Source organism: Cervus canadensis, chromosome 1 (genome assembly GCF_019320065.1).
Source record: "Cervus canadensis isolate Bull #8, Minnesota chromosome 1, ASM1932006v1, whole genome shotgun sequence".
NCBI lineage: Eukaryota > Metazoa > Chordata > Mammalia > Artiodactyla > Cervidae > Cervus > Cervus canadensis.
In genome coordinates, this window is record NC_057386.1 from 26,290,466 (window position 1) to 26,315,583 (window position 25,118).

General features: G+C 55.7%; 3 protein-coding genes across 3 annotated transcripts; 1 reads left to right on the forward strand and 2 right to left on the reverse strand.

Annotated features, from left to right (window-relative positions):
- Positions 1–31: 31 nt before the first annotated feature.
- On the reverse strand, positions 32–5,909 carry LOC122451921 (glucose-induced degradation protein 4 homolog). The gene is made up of 2 exons (XM_043485466.1): positions 5,262–5,909; positions 32–909 (listed from the first exon to the last, which is right to left on the reverse strand). Exons 1-2 carry the CDS (start codon positions 5,907–5,909, stop codon positions 757–759), a joined length of 801 nt encoding a protein of 266 aa, XP_043341401.1. The 3' UTR covers positions 32–756.
- Positions 5,863–16,817, forward strand: ATPAF2 (ATP synthase mitochondrial F1 complex assembly factor 2). Its single transcript, XM_043472732.1, has 8 exons — positions 5,863–6,179; positions 10,708–10,752; positions 10,995–11,140; positions 11,846–11,943; positions 13,261–13,341; positions 15,028–15,140; positions 15,518–15,633; positions 16,350–16,817. The coding sequence occupies exons 1-8, from the start codon at positions 6,047–6,049 to the stop codon at positions 16,485–16,487; spliced, it is 870 nt and encodes a 289-aa protein (XP_043328667.1). The 5' UTR covers positions 5,863–6,046; the 3' UTR covers positions 16,488–16,817.
- A 455-nt stretch (positions 16,818–17,272) lies between these two features.
- Positions 17,273–25,024, reverse strand: LOC122452521 (dynein regulatory complex subunit 3-like). The gene is made up of 7 exons (XM_043486473.1): positions 25,017–25,024; positions 24,443–24,683; positions 22,081–22,212; positions 19,839–19,909; positions 18,543–18,666; positions 17,566–17,697; positions 17,273–17,448 (listed from the first exon to the last, which is right to left on the reverse strand). Exons 1-7 carry the CDS (start codon positions 25,022–25,024, stop codon positions 17,335–17,337), a joined length of 822 nt encoding a protein of 273 aa, XP_043342408.1. The 3' UTR covers positions 17,273–17,334.
- Between the last annotated feature and the right edge of the window lie 94 nt (positions 25,025–25,118).

A 25,118-nucleotide genomic window follows, 5' to 3' on the forward strand; every position in this document is an offset into this window, starting at 1 on the left:
AGTTGAGCGTGTTCTGTTGCTGGGTCTTCTACAGCACAGACCCAGGTGAGAGTCCTTCTTCATGCTGTCATTTGCTGCCTCGACTTGACGTGACATGTTTCCAGAGGTCTGTCTCAACAACCGAATTCTCAGGAGACTCTCAGACAGCTGACAGGAAAGTGGGAGAACCAGGGGGACAGGGAGACGGAAAGCAGTGCTTCCCGACTGCGGGGGGGCCCAGCCTGGGGGTCAGCAGCTCCCAGAGCTGCCCGATCACTGATGCTGCGTTCCCTTGGGACCTGAAGCGGGCACCTGGAGCCCTCACCTCTCAGGTAAGCCAGCTGACACAAACAGGTGAAGGTTGTGGGGCAGGAGGAGGCGAGGGCATCCACCAGCCCCTCACTATGAGCAGCGTGGCCAGGCCCTCCTGCTCGCCAGTGGGAACACAGAGGGTGCTCTCTCTCGCCTGTAACATTCCTGAGTTCTGAAGGTTGAAAAGCTGGCCTTGAGGGAGGGAGCAGCTCCTTCTGCCGGAGGAACCTCCAGGACCACGGTCTCGGAGGGGTGCTGCTCATTCCAGAAGCTGAAACTGACCACGATGGCGGCAGCGACACTCTGATTATATTTTTGTTTTCCTCAAAAAGGATTAAAGTAAAATCAGTAGTGCTGGTCACATGGTGACCTGTTTATAAACTTTAATGTCTGTGAATGCACACGTCCACACTGCCTGCTCCTGCTCCCTTATAATAACTGCACTCAAGATATGGGGCTCCTGAGTCAGGCCTGAGGAGTCGAGCTCACTGGCCCTTCACACCCGGGGTCCCAGCGTTTTGTCCCCACCAGGCCCCCACCTGTGGGAAGAGCACTTACCTCAGTAAGGCCTTTGATCTTCAGATACCCGCAAAGGTAAGAGTTCCCCGTGTCCACGTGCTGAAAAGACAGGACACACAGCCTTGTTACAAATGCAGGGTCCACCGGGGACAGTGGAAGCATGTCTGGCACGCAGAGGCCCCTTGGAGGCCAGGGAGTGAGGGAGCCTGGAGGCTGGTACAGCTGGGTCTCCCCAGTCCTGCAGCAAGCTGAATGTTTAATGCTGAGTGAGACCTCATGTTAAGAAACTAGGGGGACTCCCCTGGTGGTCCAGTGACCAAGGGGCCACACTCCCCATGCAGGGGGCCCAGGTTCGATCCCTCTGATCCCTCCTAGGGGAACTAGATCCCACATGCTGCAACTAAAGATCTGCATGCCAGCAAGGAAGACCAGGTGTAGCCACATAAATAGATACATATTAAAAAAAGAAAAAAACTAGGAACGTTTGTTGCATTCCTCAGATCTGAGGACCGGATAACTTCCAATGCACTATGAGTCAAACACCAAAGTGGTGCTTCAAAGCTGCAGTGAGCTTGGCCAGCCCGACGAGGTCAGCAGCAAAGCACTCGGCTTCACAAAGCTGGAGCGGCCCCATCGTCTGGTGCAACGGACAAAGGTCCGCACCTGAAAACCATGGCAGCCCTGCAAACGTCCTCACCTGCTGACGTGGGTGTCCGACGAAATGGAGCAGCCAACCTCAACTTACAGGGGTCAGCAAGGGAGCTGTGTTCAAAGACTCACGGCTTGACCCCGAAGCCGTTTCAAGCATGCGATTCTCACCAAATTCAATACAGTTTGGGTTTCACAGCTGCCGGAAAGGGTATCAGGTGGCAAGGATACTTGCTAATAAGATTAAAAACTCAATTAAATTGGCTAACATTTTGCATGGATTATCACGTGCTTGAGAATCAGAATTTCAGTTTGGCCTCCATCCAACCATGTGTCTCTCCCTCTCTGCCCAAATTGATCTTTTTGAACCAAGAGAGGGTCAACCTAGCCATCAGCCAGCATCTCAGTGAGAGAGAACAAGGTAAAGGCTCGGCAAGAAGATGCTCTAAGCACAGCTGTGTCCAACAGCTGCTCTTCCTAATATTCCTCCTACAGTGACCCGGCCCTCACTTCACTCTTGGCTTCATGGATGGCAGAGGAGAAAGAGAGTAGTCACAGTAACATTAAAAAAAAAAAAAAACGCCAGGTCAGAACCTTACAAAGATTTGAGGAACTCTTTAAATTGGAATTTTAGGGGAAACGAAAGCACTCCAGAAGTACATGAAGAGAGGCCCATCGTTAGTCATCAGAGAAGTTCAATCAGAACCACAAGAAATGCCACCTCACCCCCAGTGGGATGGCTACAATCAAAAAGAGGGACCGTGACAAGTGTGACAGGGACGTGGAGAAACTGGAGCCTCTGACACTGCTGGTTGAGATGGAAAATGGTGCAGCCACTTTGGAAATCAGCCTGGCAGCTCCTTAAATGTTAGACAATCACCATACAACCCAGTATTCCACTGGTAGGGAGACACCCAGGAGAAATGCGGACAATGTCCACATAACAACTTGCACATGAATGCGCACAGTGGCATGTTCATGACAGCCCCAGAGGGGAAACACCCACAAACACCCATCTATGCATCAACAGAGGAACAGAATGCTGCAGAGTCACTAGGACTATGACACAACAATACAAAGGGAGGGAGCACTGGCACCTGCTGTGATGTGGATGAACCTCAAAATACTGTGCTCAGTGGGACAAGCTAGATTCTGCATGAAGCTCCAATACTTTGGCCACCTGATGCGAAGAGCCGACTCCTTGGAAAAGACCCCGATGCTGTGAAAGATTGAGGGCAGGAGGAGAAAGGGGCGGCAGAGGATGAGATGGTTAGATAACATCACTGACTCAACGGACATGAGTTTGAGCAACCTCCGAAAGATAGTGAAGGACAGAGGAGCCTGGCGTGCTGCAGTCCATGAGGTCACAGAGAGTCGAATATGACTTAGCAACTGAATAACAACAGAAGTGTTGGAGGGGTGTGGCAGTTAAGGATTCTTTCTGGGGATAATGAAGATGTTCTAAAATTAGACTACAGTGGCAGTCACACAGCTTTGGAACCACACTAAAAACAATTGAATTGTATACCTTACATGTGTGACTTGTGTGACAGGTGAATCATACCTCAATAAAGCCCCTATGAAAAATAGACAGAAAGCAGGAAAGAGATGGAGTTACAAAAGTCAAAAGTTTCTAAGACGACAGAGCCCAAGAACCCAGCTGTGGCTGAAAAACCAGCTGATGGGGCAACTCACAGGCCAGACTATCTCCACGACAGTGAGACGCTCACCCATCCAGGTGCAGGGCGGCGTTCCTGGGTGTGACCACCACCCCCGCCAGCAGATGGCTGACTCCAAGTGGCCTCCAGCCACTGGCCAGGTCGCTCTGGCCACCCTGGGACCTGCCAGTTGTGCACCAACTCGATCCCTACTCCCACCGGTTCACAAGGGAATTGGCACCAGCAGGAATTCAGAAACAACACACTGAGGACAGGGAGGGGAGCTGCTGCAGGAACCAAGACTTGTCTGTGACACCAGGCGGCCCCGCCACTGGTTCCCAACCCCATTAGACACCATCAAACTCAACAAGGGGCCCAACTCAAGATCATCCCAAACATGACCCACACCAGGCATCTCACTTCTAGAATTTTATGATAAGCTGCAAAATGTAAAAGAGTCTGTATCTTCCTACTCAAATTCTCACATTTGGAGCAGAAGAGAAGGAAGATTGCCACAGTGGTCGTCTAATGGTGAGACCTGAAATAACTCAGTCATGACCCTTTTCTTTTCCTGGCCTTGTCTCACAGCTCACAGGATCTCAGTTCCCCAAGTAAGGACTGGACCTGGGCCACGGTAGTGAAAGCGCCAAATCCTAACCATGAGACCACCAGGTAATGCCCATCTTTTCAATTACGATAAATATCATAGCTCATATTAGAAATTTCAGTTTGTAGACCAGAGACACAATTAACAGAGATGGAGTTCTCTTGATCTAAAGTAAACGATTTACTCCCACAAAGCAGTAAGATAAAAAAAAGGGAGATGAATGATCAGCAGTTGGTGGAGACAAAACATATCCCTGTTGTCTTTAAGGTCGGAGAAAGAGAGGCTGAGAAGAGAGGCTGTTTGAGATTTAAAATCAGTAAAGAGCAAAGGGCAGAAGAAAAATTCTGTCCTCACACAGGACCCTACATTTTACATCTACATCTTACATTCTGTCCTCACACAGAATATCAAAGCTTCTGGAAGACCTTTGAGGGGACAATGTTTGGAGGGGTTTTTGGGCACAGCTTAGGAGGTGAGGTATCAGACTGAAGACAAAGGGGCAAAGGGAGGAGGAAGTGGGTCCTGCTGCAGGCCTGGGCAGCTAGACAGGAGGAACAGTTTTCCAGCAAGGCAGAGAAGAAAGAGGATTAACCACTGCCGATCTCCTTGGGCTGGGAGGAAATGTCAAGTGTGCTCCCATCCTCATGACAGGAGTGAAGTGCAGGAAGGGGCCGGGACAGGTAAAGCTAAAGTTCCAAAGCCATTAGGAGCTGGCAGCAGGTTCTCAGAAATCCAGGTCAAATAGGGGGAGGTGGGAGGACACGGGGAGGAAATACCATATGAGAAATAAAAGTGGATGAGTTACATTTCCCAGCACGAGTATCAGAGACTAAGGAGGAAGTCCTCACATGTGGATCAAAGTTAAAAATACAGTAAGGGGGTCCCCTAGAGCCAGGAAGGAGGAGAACAGGGTGATGGGGAGGTCTGGGCAGACAGATGGGGAGAACAGGAGTGGACTGGAAGTGGCTAGAGGGTGGGGAGTAGGGAGTGTCAGGAGGCTGGGCCAGGAAAAGACTATGGGTTGGGGGGCTAGGAGACCAGCTTATAACAGATTGTGAGGAGCCCACCTAGGATGTGAGAGCCCAGGCTAGGGAGTGGGGCAGGAGTCGGGGGGGGGGATAGGGGCCCTCAGGTCCCCAGGCTGATGGAGGGAGAGGGCGGATGAAGTCTGCCGAGGAGGAAACCCCAGGAGGAGGAGGCGGGCCCCACGGCCTGTGCTTCATGGGACCGAGGAAAACGTGGGAGGCAGCAGGCACGTCTCGGGCCTGGGAGCGTCCAGAGTCAGAGGGAATCCCTGGAGAGTTTCCCGGACGGGGTCCGAGACGGACTGGAAGAAGGACTGTTGCTGGGGCGACAAGCCACGGGGAGGCAGGGCCGGATCAAAGGCGGCCGGTCCCCAGCTCGGGCCCGCAGGGTTGGGGTGCGCCGGAGGGCCCCCGGCAGGCCCGGGCAGCAGGCCCGTCCGTGGCCGCGGGCCCGAGGGGGCGGCGGCGCGGCCCGGTCCGTGGACGTCTCGAGAGGTCGGGCCGCCGGCTCACCTGCAGCACTACCTCCACGTCGTACGAGTTCCCCTTGCTCTTCTGGTGGCCGCGGAACTTGGAGCCGCTGTAGAGCAGGCTGGTGGCCACGCCGGGCTGCTGCGTGTTGATAGGCGGCGGCGGGATGAGCGAGGCGGCGGAGGCGGCCGAGGCACCGGCCGGCGGGGGACACTCTGTGCGGACCGGCATCGCGGGGTCCCCCGGAGCCAGGGCTGGGGGAGGGAGAGGAACCGCCGCCGCCGCGCGGAAGCCGAGGAGGGCAGACGGAGGGGAGGCCGGCGCGCGCGTAGGGAGGGAGGGGTCCACCCGCCGGCCACAAGCGGACCGAGCGCTCCGGCCACCACCGGGACCCCGGGACCTGCGAGCAGGGCCTCCGGGTCCTGAGCGAACCCCCTCCCCGCCTGCGCTCGCACACACGCCCCTTCCGATTGGCTCGGGCGCGCCGGGGGGCGGGAGCAGGCTGGCTCGGCGCTTCCGCCCATTGGCGGGCGGGGACAGCACGTGGCGGGCGCCGATGCCCTCTGGGACTTGTAGTCTTTTTCCCGAGGCTCGGCGCGGGGGCGGGGTCGGGGCGTTTGTGATGCTGATTGGCTGCGGCGTGCGCTGAGGCGCGCGGCGACGGCGCTCTGCGAGTGTCGTGCGCAACATGGCGGCGCCCAGAGAGGGTGAGGGTACCGGCGACCGGTGAGAAGGTTTGTGGAGTCAGAGGACGCAGCGTGTGGTCCCTCCGCTCCGTGTTCCCCGCGCTCTGGTCTCGAGCGGTCGTTCTCTGAGGCCCCCGCGCGATGTGGAGGAGCTGCCTTCGGCTGCGGGACGGGGGGCGTCGCCTCCTGAACCGGCCCCGAGGTGGCCTCACCGCCTCCGAGGGGCTGGGGCCAAAGCCCCCTACCCCCATCCGAGCCTACGTGCCCCCGGCAGGTGAGGGAGGCCAGGGCGGAGCAGGCTGAGGGATCGGCCTTGCAGGGTCACACGTCGGGAGGGAAGTTCCCCGCGAGGGCAGGGATCGCTCCAGGGCACACGCGCGTCGTTTCCTTTTGGCAGGTGCGATTTTTCTCTCTTTCACTGGGGAAGCAGAGGTCATCCTTGTTTTCAGGCGGGGAAATTCGACTTCTGGGTCGGGATTGCGCCAGGGGCGCAAAGCAGACTCTGAGAGGTTTGCGGGGCAAAGGCCAGTCTGCTAGGCTGCTTTGTGTCCCCGCGACCGGTACTGAAGGGGCCTGAAGCTCGGGCTTTAAGTCTTCCATCCTGGCCGCTTGCTCCGCAGCTGTCCTGTCCCTGCCTCCTCTGCTCTCCCAGAACACCTTCCACCTCTTCTAAGGAGTTGACACCCCGTGCCTTCTTCCTGCACTTCCGACTCGGATGAGACTTTATGTAGCGGATCTTTCGTTACTTCCAGGGAGAGATTTTGGGGTAAGAGTGGGACTGTGAGTGAAGACAGTAACGCTTTCCTGCCAGCCAGTTAGTACTGTGCTGAAGGCGAGGGTAAGAAGAAGGTCACTGTGGTGTTGGAGCTGTTCCGAGGAAGCCGGTGTGGCCTCCAGCTCCCTACCAACTGTCCCAGCCATCAGCTGCATAAAGAAGAAAGGTCTTCAGAGAGCGTGCCTGTCCAGCTGAGGGGTACACCGGTGAAGTCAAAGCTGGGGGTCTCTGCTTACAAGTTATCTGTCGTCTGCACAAGTGGTTTAGCTTCTCAGTGTCTGCCTCGTCTTCAGAGACTGCTTCTGCTGGGTGGAGGGAGATGCTGTAGATAGGGAGGCCAGCCTGCCACCTGTTTTTGTAAATAGTTTTCCTGGAACTCATCCCCCCCTCATTCATTGACACACACCTAAGGCTGTTTTCACTATGGTGCAGAGTTGGCTGGTTGTGCCAGACACTGGATGGCCTGCAACGCTTAAAACACTTTGGCTTTTTACAGAAAATGTTTGCCAACCGTGCTGTGGATGCTAGAGCGGTTTGGGGGGAAAGTATTTAGTCATCTAGCCCGTTTATAGTAATGCTGTAGTAGATACATTTGCCCTGAAGAATTTATAAAAAGCTTTACTGAGATGATGCACTTAGAATTCACTCACTTAGAGTGTACAGTTTAATGGTTCCTGTTGGCTCAGATGGTAAAGAATCCCCCTGCCTTGCGGAAGACCTGGGTTCAATCCCTGGGTTGGGAAGATCCCCTGGAGGAAGGCATGGCTACCCACTCCAGTATTCTTGCCTGGAGAATCCCCGTGGGCAGAGGAGCCTGGTGGATTACAGTCCATGGGGTTGCAGAGTCGGACATACTGAGCGACTAAGCACAGTATACTCAGAGTTCTGCAGCCATCAGTTCTAGAACCTTCTTATGACCCCAAAGGACCCCTGTACCCTTTAGCTGCCACACTCTGAGTACCCCCGTGCCCCATTCCTCCATCCCTAGACAACCACTACTTCACTCTCTGTCTATAGATTTCCCTATTTTGGACATTTCATATAAATGAAATGTGGTCTTTTTTGACTGGCTTTTCTCCATTTAGCGTATTTTCAAGGTTCATCCTACGGTTAGCACGTGTCAGTACTTCATTCTTTTTCATAACTGGTAATATTCAGTTTGGGGACACACCAGGTCTTATTTACCCAGTCATTCATTGATGAACATTTGAGTGGTTTCCATCATTTGACTGTTCTGAATGCCTTTGTAAACACTTGAATACAGGTTTTTGTGTGAGAATGTGTTTTCATTTCTCATAGGAGGTACCTAACAGACAGGACGTCCCCAGTGGCTCAGTGTTAAAGAATTCACCTGCAAGGCAGGAGACCCGGCTTTGATCTGTGGGTCAGGAAGATCCCCTGGAGAAGGGAATGGCAACCCGCTCCAGTATTCTTGGCTAGAGAATCCCATGGACAGAAGAGCCTGGTGGACTGCAGTCCATAGGGTCACAAAGAGTTGGACACAACTAAAGCAACTTAGCACACACGCAAGGGTAGACTTGCTGGATCAACCGGTAGCTAACTAACTTTCTGAGGATTGGCCACCCCACTTTCCAAGGTGGTCGTGCCATTTTACATTTCTCCAGCAGTGTGTGAGGGTCCCAGTTTCTCTGACCCCTTACCGACATCTGTCCGTCTGACTATAGCCTTCCTAGCTGGTGTGAAGGACTGTGATTTGAATTTCCCTGAGGATGAATGATGTCGAAGAACATCTTTTTAGGTGCATCTTTTTGGACACTTGTGCATTTTCTTTGGAGAAGTATCCATTCAGATGCTTTGACCATTTCTGAATTGGGTTACTTGTCTGTTTATTATTGAGTTGAGAGGTTTTTTTATATACTTGGTCCCCCCAGTTCGCCCAGAGCCGCCCCAGGATTGTGGGCAGTCAAAATGTAGCTGTGAGGCGTAAGGCCCGCCAGGTGGCGCTGTTTAGAAAGAGACCACTGTCACGCCGCTCGGAGGAGGCGCGGCCTCCACTCGCGGTGCATTGTGGGGGTTGCAGTTCTGTCCAGAGTAAAGGCCTGCCCGGAAATTGAGGCTGATGGAAAGAGCATTAGCTGGCCCGGGGAGCCTGGGACAGGACGAGGAGTGTCGGGGGAGGTGACACAGAAAATCGCCTGTTTCTTTATATGGATTGGAGCAACCTCACAGGAAAAAGGGGCCGCGTGGACATCAATTTCCACTTACGCTCTCTTCACAAGAGCTGCTTGTTAGCGTTCTCTGCCTATACAGCCAGTTTTCTGTTGCCCGGCTTTTAAAATTCAGTGCTTCTCCACATTCGCATTTCTTTGTATCTACATAGTCCTTAAAATTGCCATTTAAAAGGCACCGAGTGTGGTTTTATCATAGAAACAGATATTCTGTAAAGGGAGTGATTTGTGCTCAAAATAAGGGTTCAAGGTGATTAGCCTGTCTCTCCCATCTCCAAGGATAGGGTTTCCATTGCTGTCAGCTCACCCTCTCATCACTGAACATGTGGGTGCTTCACGGGTTCCTGGTCTTATGAGTTGTCTCGTGAGACCCAGGACCTGGGAGGGTCCAGGAAGAAAACCTCCATCTTCTGAAGTTGGGGAGTGTGGATTCCACCAGTTGAGTTTTCCGGATCCTGTTCTCAGCACCTGTGTGAACCCCCAATGTGACTCCCTACTCCGCCAGCCCTCCTTGAGGTGAGCTGCCAGGCTCCTCCCCAGATCTGGGCCTCTCCAGCCATCCTCTGCCCCGTGACTGCAGGCTTGCCCTGCACACCACCTTTTTAGCTCCGAAACTGCTCTCTGAGGCCCAGCACCTTTCTGTGAGCTGTTCCTTCTCCTGGAAACTCCCCACCCCCACGCCCTGGAAAGCCACCAGTTCAGGTGGGCCTGCCCACTCTCCTGCGGATCTTAGGTGCCATCTGGCTGTGAAGAGGTCTTCCTCTAGCCTAGATGAGACGAGCCTTCCCAGTGCGCATTTGCAGTTTGTCTGGTCCTCTGGCATCCACGGTTGCTTTATTGTTCGGCTTGATTAGTGTCTGTCTTCCCATGAGACAGGATGCACCTCACGAGCAGGGTGGCTTTTGAGTTCTGCGCTGGGAGGGGGCTGGTCCTCAGCAAGTTTGTTCCTCCCCCCAGCAGAGCCCTGAGCCCACTGGCTGGCATCTCTGATCAGGTGCAGAAGTGGCCTGGCCAGAGCAGAGGAGGTGGGCAGAGGATGAACACCCTCTCGAGGGAGACCTTGCTATCCTGGCAGCTTTGTGAAGTTCAGGCTCTGTTGTCCGTCTCTGCCTCTAACCTCCCCCCCTGCTCCCGGCTGCCCCTCAGCCCCCAGGTATCTTGACCTATCTCCAGCCCTTGGCATGTGTAGAACACTGCTGGCACTTCCTGCTGATGGGTGGGCCCTTCCCCCAAGCCCCTCCCCCAGAGGTGAGTCAGAGTCTTCAGATCTGACCCCCCCCAGCCCTCCGCTTCCTGCCGGATCTGGCCTTGGACTTGCTGCCCCGCCAGGCACTGGAAAACATGCTGGATATAGTCTGGACCCTTGACCCAGGTCTCCCAACAGATGCGGGGTCCACTGGACTCAGTCTTACCTGCTGTCTGAGTGAGACCAGGCTGGCACATAAAGCAGTGGTCAGTGGGAACTTCTATTTTGGGTCAAAGGTATGAGAGAATTACTATTGTGATTTCAGACAAAGGTGGTAAATTTTGCCATCGTAATACTTCATCATGTTGGTGGTCACACCATCTGTAGATTCTAGTGTGTTGTGCCGGGGGCTGGAGGGGTGTTGGAGAAGTCTTGGGGTCAGGCAAGCTGCAGCTTTGTGACACGGCCACTGTCCTTGGGAGCTGGTGGGGCTGCGGCTCCTCCTCCCCTGCTTTACCCGGTAGCTATTGACCATGTGGAGCGAGGAGACTGGGCGCTGCCAGGGAAGTCTGGGTGGTTAGTCAGTGTCAGCAGTGAGGTCATGAGCACCTCCACTCCTTTAACTGCCCCTTTTGAAAAATCTTTCCCACAGAAAGGAAGAGGTTCTATCAAAATGTCAACATCTCACAGGGTGAAGGTGAGTGGAATTTTCACTGCCTCTTGTTTTTGTTTATTTCTGTGAATGGGAGGTGAGGGACACTTTTCACCTCCAACCAGCTCCTTAGTGAGCTTGTCTCAGCGCTCTTGTTGGGTATGTTTCTATAAGCCGCTCCCCACGAAGGGACTTGGGGCATCTTGCATCAAATCAAGTAGCTAAATATAGGCGTGATCACTCCACTCTGCCTATCAACCTGAGAGGTTTCCATTTGATCTTTCAAGGTGGCTTTGAGATCAACCTGGACCACAGGAAGCTGAGGACGCCCCAAGGCAAGCTCTTCACTGTCCCCAGCGAGGCCCTGGCCATTGCTGTGGCCACCGAGTGGGACTCCCAGCAGGACACCATCAAGATGTACACCATGCACCTGGTAACAGGTCACAGCCCACCCCTGTGGCCACCACAGGCTTCTTGGGGCCCTGGGCAGAAGTAGGGGTCCTGTCCTGATTCCAGTAAGGCTCTGGGAGGCCCCCAGCAGACAGCCCACCCCACCCCCCAGCCCAGGGCCTGGCTCCTCCGGGGTCTTGGGACACAAGTCCTTCCCTGACCACTTTTCCACTTCAGCAGCCACACTTTGGTTGGCTCTTGTGTTCTGTGGTGGTCTGGGTCAGGAAGAGACGATGGGGGGAGAGTCCATGTGTCCTGGCATGTGGACCCAGGCCCCAGGCAGGCTCCTCGGCCTCAGGTGAACCAGCCTCCCCTGGACTGTGGGGGAGCAGGGATGACGGCTGCAGACGGAGCCTTAGAGTGACTCTGCAGCCTGCAGTCGACAGGGAGGATCCAGAGAAGCTGTCTTGGCCTGGCAGCTCTGTCCCCCGCCGTCTGAGGCTCAGGGAGCCGGGTGGTGAGCGACTTGCCCAGACCCAGCAGTGCGTGAAGGCTCCTGACTCTGGTCTCCCTGGGCCCGGGTGTCCACGGCTCTGAGATGTCACTGCTGTCACAGTGGTAGCACCTCCTGGAAAATACCACAGGGCCTGGTGGTACAGAGCCTGAGACCTTGGGGGAGTTCATTTCTCCAGGAGCCTGGGCAGGGCCCTCAGGATGCTGATGGGCTTTCTCTCTGCTTTTGATCCAGACTACACTGTGCAACACGTCTCTGGACAACCCCACCCAGCGGGACAAGGACCAGCTCATCCGGGCGGCCGTGAAGTTCCTGGACACCGACACCGTCTGGTAACGGATGTGTGGGTGGCCTTTCCCAGGGCCCTAGCAAGTCCCTCTGGCCTTTTGCTCAGAGTGGTCTCCGTGAGGAGGCAGGGGGCCCTTTGACTCCTCAGCGCTCTACTGCTCTGCAGACCCCGGGAGAGAGGACGTGCCGGCTGCACTCGTGTCGGGACCAGCCCTCCTCTCCCGTCGCCCGGCAGCTGTCCCCCAGCCTGGGGTTCAGGGGCTGTTAGCCTCTGTGGCTGTCGCAGGCCGCACGACCCAGGGGGTCACTTCTGACCACTAGCATGTTCTCACAAGCATGGTCATCGCTTCTCAGGTGGGATGCAGATGGTCTGTCCTTGGCATCCAGAAGCTGGTATCCTCCTTGCCTGCATTTTCGCGCCCAGGTTTTTAGGGTGTTGATTGGATGTGGAAGGAACAATTGAGCCCCCCAGATGCTCTGGGGTTACTGCCCAGATGGCACTTGAGGTCTGCTCCGGGGCGAGGGGCAGGGCGGGCCCCTGCAGAGGCCGCTGGTGCTGCTGTGGGAATGTCTATGCCGTCTGTGTTGGGGACAGTTTGGTTACGGGAGGGTGCCCTTCCAGTCCAGCACAGGGAGGGGGTCTTCTTGAGAGCATCCTGGCTCAGAGAGGAGAGCCATGGGAGCCTCCCTCTGCCCTGGGCAGCACTCCCTCCATCCCCCTGCACCCCCACTGCCTCTCTGCCACTTATGCTCACACCAGCCTGGCCTCCCTGTCCTGTTCCCAGCACCCTTGAACTCAGCTGACCCCAGCTCTGTCTCTTGGTCAGAACAGTGGCCTGGCCTCAGGTGGCCTCAGGCAGGGCCACCAGCAGCCACATCTGTAATTGGGAGGGAGGTGGGCTCACAAGGGGTGCAAAGGCGGCTGGGTCTCGCCGCCTCTTGGGAGAGGAGGGGACGGCAGGACTCAAGTGATGAGCTGGCACAGAATCCCAGGACCAGGGGTATGAGTCTGAGGACAGTGTAGTGTTAACGAGCAGCACTGGGCAGCGCTGTGGGCCCTGACTAGTCAATAACCAGGGACATTTGGGACAGTGGGACTCAAAGTCAAGGATCTAGAGAACCCTTGGAGGGCTTATGAAGCTGCAGGCTCCTGGTCTCCTCCCTGTAAGGGTGTGGGTTTCCAGCAGGTCCTGTATGAGCCCTGGGCCGCTCTTCGAGAGCCCTGCTAATTTAGGGGGAAGGCAGGGCGGAGGGGTGGTAGTAGAGAGGTTTTCTGCTGTTGCCTTTCATGTTTCTGTATCTGTCACTGGATGAGAGGATTGTACTTTTTTGTTAATGGAGGCACATTTGCACTGAATTAGCTACAGGGTGGAAGAACCAGAGACGCTGGTGGAGCTGCAGAGGAATGAGTGGGACCCAGTCATCAGCTGGGCCGAGAGGAGGTGAGATGCCCCGCACCCGGCAGCTGGGGTCTGGACAGCCAGGACCCTGAGCTGGTCGATGTTCTGAGTTCAGGGCACCAGGGGACTCAGACAGTACAGGCCCCCTTGGGGGTAGATGCAGCTAAGTGCTTCTGCCCCATTGGCTGTGTGACTCTGGGCTGGTGACCTGATTCCTCTGGGCTTCCCTTCCTGTGCGTGGGGCTCGTGACCCCTGCCTCCCTGGGTGTCATGAGGAGTGCATGGAGGGCTGCACACTGCTGGGCACACAGTGGTGCCCACACTGGCCGCTACATCCTACTCGTTGTCACAGTTGCTCTGCGGCTGAATCACAGAGCCAGGTGTGTGACCTGGACACACATGAAGGACAGTCTGGGCAGGGACTTGTGGAAGGACAGTCCAGGGACTGGTGATGCCCAGTTGTTTCCTTCCCAGGAAGACACTTGTGCAGACTGGACAGACCAGTGATGTGAGCAGGGTTAGGTCAGGTTTATTTCATCCCAGGGTTGTCGGGAAGGGCTCCTAGCCTGGGCTCCCCGACCTTGGTGTTTTGTCAGCTTGTGCACTTGGAGTGGTTTGGACACAGCATTTTTCATCTGTACACATTTCCTGAGCACCCATGATGTGTCGGCATCCTCTGGTTTTGTAGTAAGAGGCAGAGCCAGTGCACTGAGGATCAGGTAAAACCTGACCACTGGATGCCACGAGAGCACCCTGATGTGATGCCGTTTCACTGGGGAGTTCAGTGACGTGAGACGGGAGCTGGGTGCCTGCAGGTTTTTGCTGTGGTACGAAGTTGTCTGCTTTGGGTGGCACTTAAGATTTCTCACCCATAATATTAATAGATTACAGGAAAATGTGGCCCCTTCCTGTGTTTCAATTGTACTGTTAGAAACTTCAGGACGAATGTTTCTAAACCAATGAGAAAGATTAGTGATATATGAAAGAAAATTACAAAAATTGTTTTCATTTCATTACGTTTTTCCTGCATTTTACATAGCTATGATTGTTCTTGAAAATGTTTTGTTTTTGAAGCCAGCTCATGCCCACTGGGACAGTGCCTTGTGTGTGTGATGGAGGCTTATTAATAAACGTGTGAAAAAGTGATTGACTGATGCAGGATTGTGGCTTAGTCGGTAAAGGATCTGCCTACAGTGCAAGAGATGCAGGTTCGATCCCTGGGTGGGGAAGATCCCCTGGAGGAGAAGATGGCAACCCACTCCAGTATTCTTGCCTGGAGAATCCCATGGACATGGACAGAGAAATCTGTCAGGGTACAGTCCGTGGGGTTGCAAGAATCAGACACGACTTAGTGACTAAACCACGGGATATATACAAATACCGTTGTAAGGAAAACAATATTTGAAAGAAGCCTTTTATAGTTCACATGTGAAGACTTCCTTCTGAAAAGCAGGTAGCCCACAGGTCTGATGGACCTTCATGCTAATGAGTTCGAGTTTGGGAGCTGCCTGTGGCTCCTGCTTCCTGACTTGTCAGCCCTAGCTTCATGCATAGCTGCTCTGTCCTCTGCTCCTAAGGGACAGAAGGTTATAGGTCAGGAGGCCTGACGGCAGTGGCTCCCAGGACCCCCAGTGGGGCCTGTGTGTGCTGGGCAAGCTGGGGCTTTGCTTCCGGGTGGAAGTGGGGCTATGCAGCTGGACAGACTCATGCGGGGCCTCTTCCTTCCAGATACGGTGTGGAGATCGGCTCTTCATCCAGCATCACGGGGCCCAGCATCCCCGCCCGGACTCGGGAGGTGCTGGTCAGCCACCTGGCCTCTTACAACATGTGGGCCCTGCAGGGTGCGTGGTGTTTCCTGTGGGCCTGGAGGGTGGGCATGATGGGCATGGTGTGCAGAGCCCAGGATCACCAGAGCACTTGGTTGGTGGGGGAGACGCTGTCACCTGGTTCATGGACTGGCAGGCTCACCCCTCCCAGGAGGCTGTGGCTGTCTCCTCTTCAGGAGCCTCGTTCCAGTCCCCCTGACCTGGCTCTAGTCATGGGGGTGGAGTGCTCGCTCTGACGGGCAGAGCTGGGTCTGGGGCCTACCCAGGCAGGGTCAGAGGAGGGACCCCTGAGGAGAACAGAGGCTCCTGAGAATGTGGAAGGGCTGGCACCCCACCTGGCAGCTCCCTGCACACAGCAGGACCCTGGGGCCAACCTGGCTGTGTCCTCGTAGGGATTGAGTTTGTGGTGACCCAGCTCAAGTCGCTGGTGCTGACCTTGGGCCTGACGGACCTGCACCTGACGGTGGAGCAGGCTGTACTGCTGTCGCGCCTGGAGGAGGAGTACCAGGTGAGGCGGAGCTGGAGCCCCACTGCGGTGGAGGTTCAGGGTGGTCTCCCAAATGCCCTGGGGCCGCCTGTGTGCTCACGGAGGCTAAGCCTGTACACAGACAGGCACACTGTGGTCACGAGGCTGCTGCGAGTCCATGTCTGATGTAGTGGTTCAGAATGAACAAGGCTTGGCTGCTCTGTCGGCATTTTTTTTAACTCAGAATCACTGTGTTTTCTGCAGTCCCCTTGTTACTTCTCCAGCTTCAGAAGGTTAATTGCTATTACAAATTGACTCCTAGCATGATGAAAAGCCTTTTGTAATGAGTTTTTCCCAAGTTGGTCTAGTTATCTGCTTGGAAAAATGCTAGGGGGAGAAGCTGGTTTGTGTCACGAGAGAGCCAGTGACTCTGGTGTCAGAGCTGGCTGGGTGGGGGTGGGGGCAAGCAGCAGGAGCAGGAAACCTGGCTTCTGGTCTGGGCTCTGTCCTTGGCTGCAGGACCCAAGTGGGGCCGTCATTCCTTAAACCTCACTTTCTCCCCGACAAAAACAGTTCTCTGAGTATAAAATGCTTTTCAGATGTTCTGGACATCCGGAATGCAGGCAGATCCCAAGTGTCAGGGTGGGCAGGCCAGGCCTTTGTTCTCACCTGCCATTCCCCTGCATGCCTCCTCCCCTCAGCCGTGGGGGGTTATGGCTCTGGCAGTCACCCTGCAGCCTGTCCTGTCCTCTCCTCAGATCCAGAAGTGGGGCAACATCGAGTGGGCCCATGACTACGAGCTGCAGGAGCTGCGTGCACGCACGGCCGCCGGCACCCTCTTCGTGCACCTCTGCTCCGAGAGCACAGCCGTCAAGCACAAGCTGCTGCAGGGGTGACGCCGGCCCTCGGCCTGAGATGGAGATGCTGTGGCCAGTGGAGGCCAGTTTGAGCTGAACCAGGGCGCGGGTACCAGTGATTGGTTATACTGAACATTTCTCCGCCTGGAAGTGAGAGGAGCTGCCACTCATCTTGTTCCTACTGTCATGTCTGGGTCCCAGAGGCCACCCTGCTGACCTGCAGAACACTCATTGCCCAGCAGGACTTCCTTGTCTGGGAGGTCTCGGTGGCCCTCAACCTTTTTTTTCCCCTGGTTTTTAATCAAACTTTTAAAGTGAAACTGCTTCTGTTTGCTCCTGTTGTTTTAGCAAAGTGATTTACTTTTGAAAGTAGAAAACAATCTTTGTTGTTTCTGGGTTAAACGCCTGGGCAAGGTCACCTGCTGTGCACACATCCTGTTCAGGGAGCCACCGCAGGGCCCTGACACGGGGGTCTCGGGTGCCTGGGCCCAGGTGAGGGGGCCGGAGGAGTCCACAAGATTCGGGCACAAAGGCTCCAGAGCCACCTGGCCTTGCTCACCCTCGCCCCCTCTGGGCGCTGTCTCCCCAGCACCGTTGCCACACCCTGACTGTGCTTGGAGGAGGTGCTTGTCACCTCCCCACCTCACGGGTAACACCAGCTGTGCTCTCGGCTCCGGAGGGTCCTTCCTTGGGTCCTCACGGCCTCCACCTTGGAAAGCCGGCTGAGCCCCTGGGGAAGGGCCTGCCCTCGACAAGAAGGGACAGCCAAGAGCCTAGGAGCCACTCTAAGCAGTCACCAGCTGCTCAGACGCAGGTACAGAGGATAGAGGAAGCTGACAAGTGTTTTATTTCTACCCGTGAAGGTGGTTGTGGGGAGTGGGCAGACCTAGTCCAGGAGGTCCCCGTACTCCAGGCTGTCCAGCTCGCTCTGCACGTGGTCGATGTACTGGTTGATCTCCTTCACACGCTTGCGGTTCCTCATGATCTCATCCTTGTGAATCTGAGGGCAAGACGATCCTGAGCCTGTGCCTGAGTGTGCCCCACCTCCACCCACGTGTGGCTCCACCCCTGGCCTCCAGGGTGAGATCCTGCCACCTGCCCTCCCCACACACCTTACCTTGTCCAGCAGGTGTGTGCACCAGGACTGGACCCTGGTCACCAGCTCATCCTCGCGATTGTCAATCTTCAGGAGGTGGATGTCATGCGAGGCCCCAACTGCGTTAACTATCGTGTCTTTGTCAATGAAGAGCTAGGAAGGAAAGAGTAGGTGAGGGGCCTGGATCCACCCTGAGCGCAGAGCTGCTGAGCCAATGGGGAGAGGGGCTGAGGTCCCTGGGGATGGAGGCGGTGCCTGCTCTGTGTCCCCACTTCCTTGCTGTTGGCCCAGCAGTGCCAGTGACGGGGCAAGGGTCCCTGGGCAGCAGGGCAGTCCCCCTGGGGAGCGTGCCCTTCCCCCAAAGAAGACAGGACCAGCCCTGTGACTTCAACAAGGTTCTCAAGTCCAACTTGCCTGAAACCTGCCATCAGGTGAGAAGTGTGAGGCCAGCCGGGGGCCTCGGGGCTGCTCTGAGGACAGAAGACCCCATACACCGATGGGTCTCTGCCTCTCTCATGTCAACCCAGTCGGCCTGGGCTCCTGTCTTCATGTTCCCACCCCGCTCCCCACTGTGGATGACACTGTGGGTCGGTGTCCCCACCTTCACCCCAGGCCTGCCTGGAGGCCCCCTGGAGCAGGCAGACAGACCCCTGCAGTGCTTCTCCAGTAGACAGAGGGAATCTCAGACCTTAACCTCCTTTGTAGTCACTGCATCTTAGAAAGTGCCAGAAACCCCACTTTGGGAAGGCAGCCTGTCCCAAACCCAAAAGGGTTCATCCAACCTGTCAGTTGAAACCACTTAGTGGTCAGGAGCTCCTCTTTAGTGGGGCCGCTCTGAGTGCTTTACTTGTTAGCTTGTCACCTACCTTATCTGCCCTTCTGCAGGTGCGAAATTAACGCTTGAAAGGGTTTCAAGCTTTCCGGAGGGCGGGCCCCACAACGCCACCGCCCACCATGAGCCCCGCCCACCGGGATCGGGCTCCGCCCCCCGCAATCACCGAGCGCAGGTCGTCAGGCAGGTCCTCGTCCATCTCGCCCTTGACTATCTTCTCCAGGATGTTGATGGCAATCTCCAGGAGCTTCTCGTGGTGGTGGTTCTCCAGGTCCCGGCACTGCGCCATCGTGCAGCCAGAGTTAAGCCAAGGCCGGGCCAAGCAGGCTGGGGCACCCTCCCCTGGGCTGGCCCAGCTTGTCCTCCCCTTACGGGCCCTCCGAGTCCTTCGGCTCCCTCCACACCCCCTGGGGTCCCTTCTGGTCCCCTCCCGCACAGCCCTTTGTCCCCGCAGCTCTGAGCTCTCACTCTGTTGTATCCTGAAGGCCTCCTCTTGGAACCACTTCTCCCCATCCTCTGCTGCCTCCTGAGCCGGAAATGTCCTCCCCACCTCTCCAGCAGGTCCCTCTGGCCCACCCTCCGGTCCTCACTTAGTGGACTCTCCCTCAGGGAGGGTCCCGGCCTCCGCTCGGCTGCCGCCATCGCTCTGACATCAGGACTGGGCTCAGGAGGACAGGGGTGAACTTCAGGGCCCTGAGTTCAGGTGACAAAAGGCCGGGCATGCCCCACATGTCAGCCCCTAACCTGACATTGATCTGCTTACGGGTGACTTGTCAGTGGCATCAGCATAGAGGTCGCCTACCCCCGGACCCAGCACCTGCAGCATGGACTGGTCCAGGGGGAGGATTCTGGGGTGTGGTCTCCAGGTGAGGTCACTCGTGAGGGAACAGATAGCCAGGACTCCTGCTGCAGGCAGCAGCCTGTGGAGCAACCCGCTATCTGGACTTCTGCTCTAACAAGGCGCCTTTGTGCTTGGGGGTCAGGAAACTCTCCTTTAACGTTCCAGAGGATTGGCAAACCTCCACCTCTTGAAGGTGGGCTTCCTTCCTTGGTGAGAATGGGAGGTTTTACAACCCCAGTTTCAAAGGTGGAGATGCCCACTAAACAGGGTCCTGTTTAATCTCACCTTGGTGGAAACACAGATCTTCCTGTAAGTCAAATGGGGCACAGGCAGTTCTGGTAAAACATGAAGTCTGATTATAAAGCGCTGGATTTTTACTCTCTGCCAGTGTGTCTAGGACTTTGGTGGCAGTGGTAGGGAGCAGGCATGGGAACCCACAGGGGGCCACCTGGAAGAGATCCCACTTATTTTCATATTTCGTAGCAGTGCAGAAGCTCTACCCTCTGTGTCTTTGGTTTAGAATGTGGGCGCCTCCCCGTGGATCTGGTGGCAGGCACCATGTTGCGGGCAGGAGCCCCTGGCCCACACTGCCTCCCCAGAGGGTCCTCAAGGAAAGGATATAGGCTCTGGACGTTCTCCACAAACAGTCCCACCAGGTCGATGATGTTCCTTTCAAACATGTTTATAGTCTCCTGGAAATGATCAAGAACATGTGTGTTTAGACATGAACACCACTGACTTCACGCCAGAGCCACAGTGCTGCTTACCGTTTACCGGATGGTGACTCAAGACCTTGAGGGTAAAGACCAACCGCCTGGCCTCACAGAGGGTGGTGACCACCTTCCCTCAGCTGTCACCCTCCAGCCTGTTCTCTCTTTCACCCCTCAGCCTCAGGGCTTCAGTGGGTGCCTTCTCCAGGCCTTAGCCTGTGCTATCTCTCTGCTGCCCCCCCACCCCCCGCAAGTATGCACACACAGAGCTCTTCCCCTCCCTGGGGCTTCCCAGTGGCATCTGGCCCCATGGACTGTAGCCCACGAGGCCCCTCTGTCTGTGAAACTCTCCAGGCAAGAATACTAGAATGGGTTGTCATTTCCTTCTCCAGGGGAATCTTCCCCACCCAGAGATCAAACCCAAGTTTCCTGCAGGGAAGCCCCCTGCCTCCATCACCTCCGCAGAAACTAAAGGAGGGAGTCGCTAGGAGCCAGGCTGCCTGCCAGCTCCACCACTGTCTGCAACTCAGGGAAAGTCATTAACTTCCCTGGGCCTCAGCTTCCTCTTCTGTGAAATGGATTTCTTCCACATAGGTTGTGGTGAAGCAGGAATGGGTTTCTTCACACAAAATGCTTTGGGAGGTGCCTGGCAGAGAGGAGACCCTTGGGAGTGCCGGCTGCTCCCCAGGCCTCTTGCTTTCAAAGCTCCCACCCGCCTCCCTGAGGGTGGCCCTGCATGGCTGCATCCAGTGCTCGTCAAGGCACCCAGCCTCACCCAGGTGCCATGGGGAGAGCTGCTGCCCCCCCCAGAGTCGTAGGGTGGTCACGCCCCTGACCTGCCCTAGACTCCAGGGGCCGCAGGGTGGGCTGAGAGCACAGGGAGTGCAGGTTGAGTCTGAGGACTGCAGAAGCCGAGCGACACAGCTTAGCGATTAACAACAACAGCACTGAAAAGCAGGGCTCTACTTGATAGATTTTTGGCCTTTAGTAAGACAAGCACAACTTCTGGAGGACTCGGGGGTGATAGTGAAGGAGTCTTTTGGGCCTAGAAAAGAAGACAACAGTCTCAAAGGCCCTTACTGAATCATCTAACTTTGGAGAAAACAAAACAGAACTTTAGTTCCGCCCTGATTCTCCAGGCCGGTTGCATCTATCTGGGACTTATCACCCCCTATCCAGAAACCTTCCATCCCCTACACTTGCCCGGAAGAGTTATCACCCCCTGCCCAACTACAAATGTCATCTCAACAAAAGAATACTCAAAATATCCCGCCTGATTAACGTTTCCCTTATCGCTTCCACAAACCTCCCTATAAATATGAAGCCTCCCTGACCCCTCTCAGCACTCGGCCTGGTCGTTAGGCCGACTGTCGCCCCCTCTGCCTGAATAAAGGTAACCTACTTCTGTTGAGGTCATCTTTCCTTTTCTGCCTCGCCCAAACTATACCTAACAGATAGAAAGGGGGTCTCCCTGCTTGGGAAGGTTAGGCGCTACTGCCTGAGCCCTGATGCCGGCGGGCTGTTTTTAGCGGTGCCAGAGCCCCCGCGGGGAACAAGCTCCTCTCTGAGACCCAGCGGGAACCTCTCCCAGTCTGGTGGGTCACTGTCTTTGCCCAGCCTGTTCCATTCATCGCTGTGCTCAGGGCCCAGCCTTGGCCGCTGGCTGCCTGCTGAATGCACAGGTCAGTCTGACTGTCCCAGATCAGGCAGCAGCACTTAGTTAGGCTCCTTGCTCTGCCCTGAGATATGGTAACTACAAGTGGTGGTGCCGGTGGCCTTGGCTCCATCCCAGATCTCCAGATCGGGGGTGGGGTGGGTGGAAAGTGAGGGTCCACTTTGTTTTTTGACAGCTCCGTGGGTCTAAGCAAAGACTCTCCCTGCCGGGGCTCCAGGCTCTTCCTGGGTCGGGCGCTCACTCCAGAGAGACAAGCTCAACTCTTGTGCTGCGCAAGGATCACTGGGTATCTCAGTGACTGGAAAGTACTGGAGGACAGAAAGCTCTCGTGTGGGCTGCCGATTCACACTGGAGGGTTCTGGCCCCCAGGAGGTGTGGCCTTGGCGGATGCCTTCACTGCAGCCGTGGCTCATGCTCACAGCCACGCCGGGCCCCTCATCCGGTTCCTGCACTGGAATTGCACCCAGGCCCGCCTCACCTCCAGCTGCTCCACCAGCTGCATCTCCAGCGTCATGAGCACGTTGAGCAGCGCCGTGATGTCCTCGCTGTGCTCCACTATCTTTGTCTCGATGTTACTCAGTTCACTCTCCTCTCGGATGGCGTTTAAACTCTGCAAACAAAACCGTGCTTTAGGCAGAAATCTACGATGAAGTGTAATTCCTGAAATGACAGGCGGTGGTTTGGTTTGGTGGGTCGGAACCTGGATTCTGGGGTCGGCCCACATTCAAGTGTCAGTTCCGCCCCCTCCATGCAGGACGAAGCGGTCAGAGCAGAGGCTCCACCAGCCGGGGAGTTATCGGGCGTGGAGGGGACAATGGCTTCAGAGTCACCCGGACCTGAATCAGGACCAGGCTGGGTCACTGTGTGACCTCGAGTGACTCCCACCTCCTTGGGTGCAGGGGCAGAGAGCCTGAGCATCACAAAGCCAGGGGATGGGGTGGCATCTCTGGGTGAAGAGGGTTATAAGACAAGGTTGGACCCCCACAGTGCCCCCATGAGCACGTAGCTGCCAGCAGTAAGCAGACGCAGGTCCATCTCTGAAGAGAGGTGCTAGTGGGCTGGACAGCATGGGTAGTCGGAGCCGCACCCAGTACCAGCCGTTCACTAATGAAGGGCCTGGGGGTTTGGCTGCTGGATGCAATGTCAGTGGAGAGACCCAGCAAGACTGGGGTGAAGGGTGCTCGTGGTCATGGCTGCCCCTTCTGGAGGAAGGTCAGGTTTCTTCCCTAGCTCAAGCCTGACATGAAAGCAAATCTCCACAGAGGGAAGATTAACATGTAAAAAATAAAGTCATAAAAGTACCTCAAGAAAGAAATGGGTGTTGCTGACCTCATCTGAGGGGGGCTGTTGTGTTACCTAGCACCAGCCAGGGATGAAACCTTGGATGGGGCTGAGGAGCAGCAGGAGTGGGGAGGGAAGGGAGCCAAGGGATGGACATCTTGTCATTTTTTTCTTTTTTTTTTCTTTGACTCTGACTAAATGTCACTTTTTGAGGCAAAAAAAAGAAAGAAAGAAATGGGGAGGCCTTTAATAAATAATCTCAGAGTGGAGAAATCCTTTCTAGGTGTGACTGGAAGAAAAGATTGATAATTTCTACTACATTAATTTTTAAAAAATTTTGAATGTCAGAAGTGCCAAAGACATAATGGCAAGACAAATAGGAAACAGGAAAATATTTGCAACTCATTCACTGACATGGGGCTAATTTCTCAATCTATAAAGAGTTGCTACAAAGTAATCTTTAAACAAAAAAAGAGACAGAGATAAAGAGATCAAAAACCAAACGGGTGAGGGCATATTATAAGAGCCCAGGAAGAGAAGGCTCGGGTCAGCTGCCTGGTCTGAGGCGACATTTGAGCATCTCCATGGTGGGGGTGTCAGCCTTCCCTGAAGACATGCCCCAGACCTGGGAGCTAGGTCAACCAGTCCGCCCGGGGCTCCAGGAGCACTGGCTGGAGGACGTCCAGACATCCCAAGCCCAGTGGCTACAGGGACCCAGCGTGATGGGGACGGGGACTGGGAGACTCGGCCAGCCCAGGGGCAGCCGCCGCCAGGGATGTCGGCAACCACACTTCTGTGGAATCCTCCTGTTCCACAGAATGGAATGCACAGAATGCGCAAAACAGTTTAAAACCCTCTTCAGGCCAAACGCAACACATATGTGAACAAGCGAGCTCCTGCCCTGAGGTCTGAAGCTCTGGCTGAAGGTGGCTCTCGTTGGTGGGAAGCCTGGGAGCCCTGTCAGCCTGACCCATGTCACCGGGGCTGGGGGGGGGTGGTGGGGTGGGGTGGTTTCCTCCGCTTTAAACTAAGTCCTCAACCAGCTTCTCACCCCTTTAACCTGGACACTGTGGGCACTCACAGGCTTGCTGTGCCAGTGGTTTTTGGAGGAAAGGAAAGTCCATAGCTTTGGAGCAGGTCAGTAATCCTGTCTGCAAAAGCAAAGTTAACTGAAACTGCTCTGCTGGGTACACACGGCCCTGCTCACGGTGCAGCCCCTCTCCCAGTCTGTGGCCCACCCTACTGTAGCCCCAGGAGAGGTGCCCGGAGCAGCGCTGACCCCTAGGAGAGGAGGGGGCCTGGCTGGCACTCATGCGCAGTGGTCATCCTCTTTGTTGTGACCACCGGGGTAATGACACTACCGAGGCAAAAGGTCGTGGAGACCCCACTGTGAGCCTGGGACAGTGGAGGAGCCGCAGTGGGTGGGGCAGGTAGAAGCCTGAGCTGGTGAACTGGTGAACAGGGACAATGACCAAGGGGCTTGGATCGTCAGAGGGGAGGGGCCGGGCCTCTGGCAGGTGGGCACCTACAGCAGGAGGCGGGGAGGGGGCGGGACCCACCAGCAAGTGCTTCTCCTCGAACTTGGCAATCTTGAGCTTGCCCTGCTCCTGGTTTTCCTTGATGGCCTCCTGCACACACTCCATGAAGGTTTCTAGCTCTGCCTTCCGCTTCTCCTGCTGCTTCAGGCCGTACTCGAAGATGTTCAGACAGATGATGACAAACTTGTCCTTGTAGGTGAAGGAAGCCGTTAAGGAAGGCTGCAGCTGCCGTGGAGGGTGGACTGCCTGGGGGGTGGGCTGCCTGGGGGTGGACTGCCTGGGGGGTGGGCTGCTTAGGGTGGGCTGCCTGGGGTGGACTGCCTGGGGGTGACTGCCTGGGGTGAACTGCCTGGGGTGGACTGCCTGGGGGTGACTGCCTGGGGGGGGCGGGCTGCCTGGGGGTGACTGCCTGGGGGGCAGGCTGCCTGGGAGGCTCTGCCTCAGTTGGGATGGAGTATAAGATTGTGATCTGTGGAGAAGGGAATGGCAACCCACTCCAGTATTCTTGCCTGGGAAGTCCCATGGACAGAGGAGCCTGGTGGGATACATAAATATACATTGTAAGTATAAAAAAAAAAAAAGATAGTGCTCTGACATCTCCATCATCAGCCTGAGAATTCAGGGAACGTCCTGGGTGGGTGGCTATGGTGACAAGTGCCCATCAGTCACATCCTCTGGGGGAAGGGATCAAGCCCAG

Bases quoted from the DNA above. Each gene is read 5' to 3' on its own strand.
- LOC122451921 (XM_043485466.1), bottom strand. From the start codon at position 5,909: ATGTTGCGCACGACACTCGCAGAGCGCCGTCGCCGCGCGCCTCAGCGC. The intron at 910-5,261 runs GTGAGCCGGCGG...CTGTCTTTTCAG, and splicing joins ACGTGGAGGTAGTGCTGCAG to CACGTGGACACGGGGAACTC.
- ATPAF2 (XM_043472732.1), top strand. From the start codon at position 6,047: ATGTGGAGGAGCTGCCTTCGGCTGCGGGACGGGGGGCGTCGCCTCCTG. The intron at 11,944-13,260 runs GTAACGGATGTG...GCACTGAATTAG, and splicing joins CTGGACACCGACACCGTCTG to CTACAGGGTGGAAGAACCAG. The intron at 13,342-15,027 runs GTGAGATGCCCC...TCTTCCTTCCAG, and splicing joins ATCAGCTGGGCCGAGAGGAG to ATACGGTGTGGAGATCGGCT.
- LOC122452521 (XM_043486473.1), bottom strand. The intron at 17,698-18,542 runs GTGATTGCGGGG...TTTCCTTCCTAG, and splicing joins TGCCTGACGACCTGCGCTCG to CTCTTCATTGACAAAGACAC. The intron at 17,449-17,565 runs GTAAGGTGTGTG...TCTTGCCCTCAG, and splicing joins GCACACACCTGCTGGACAAG to ATTCACAAGGATGAGATCAT.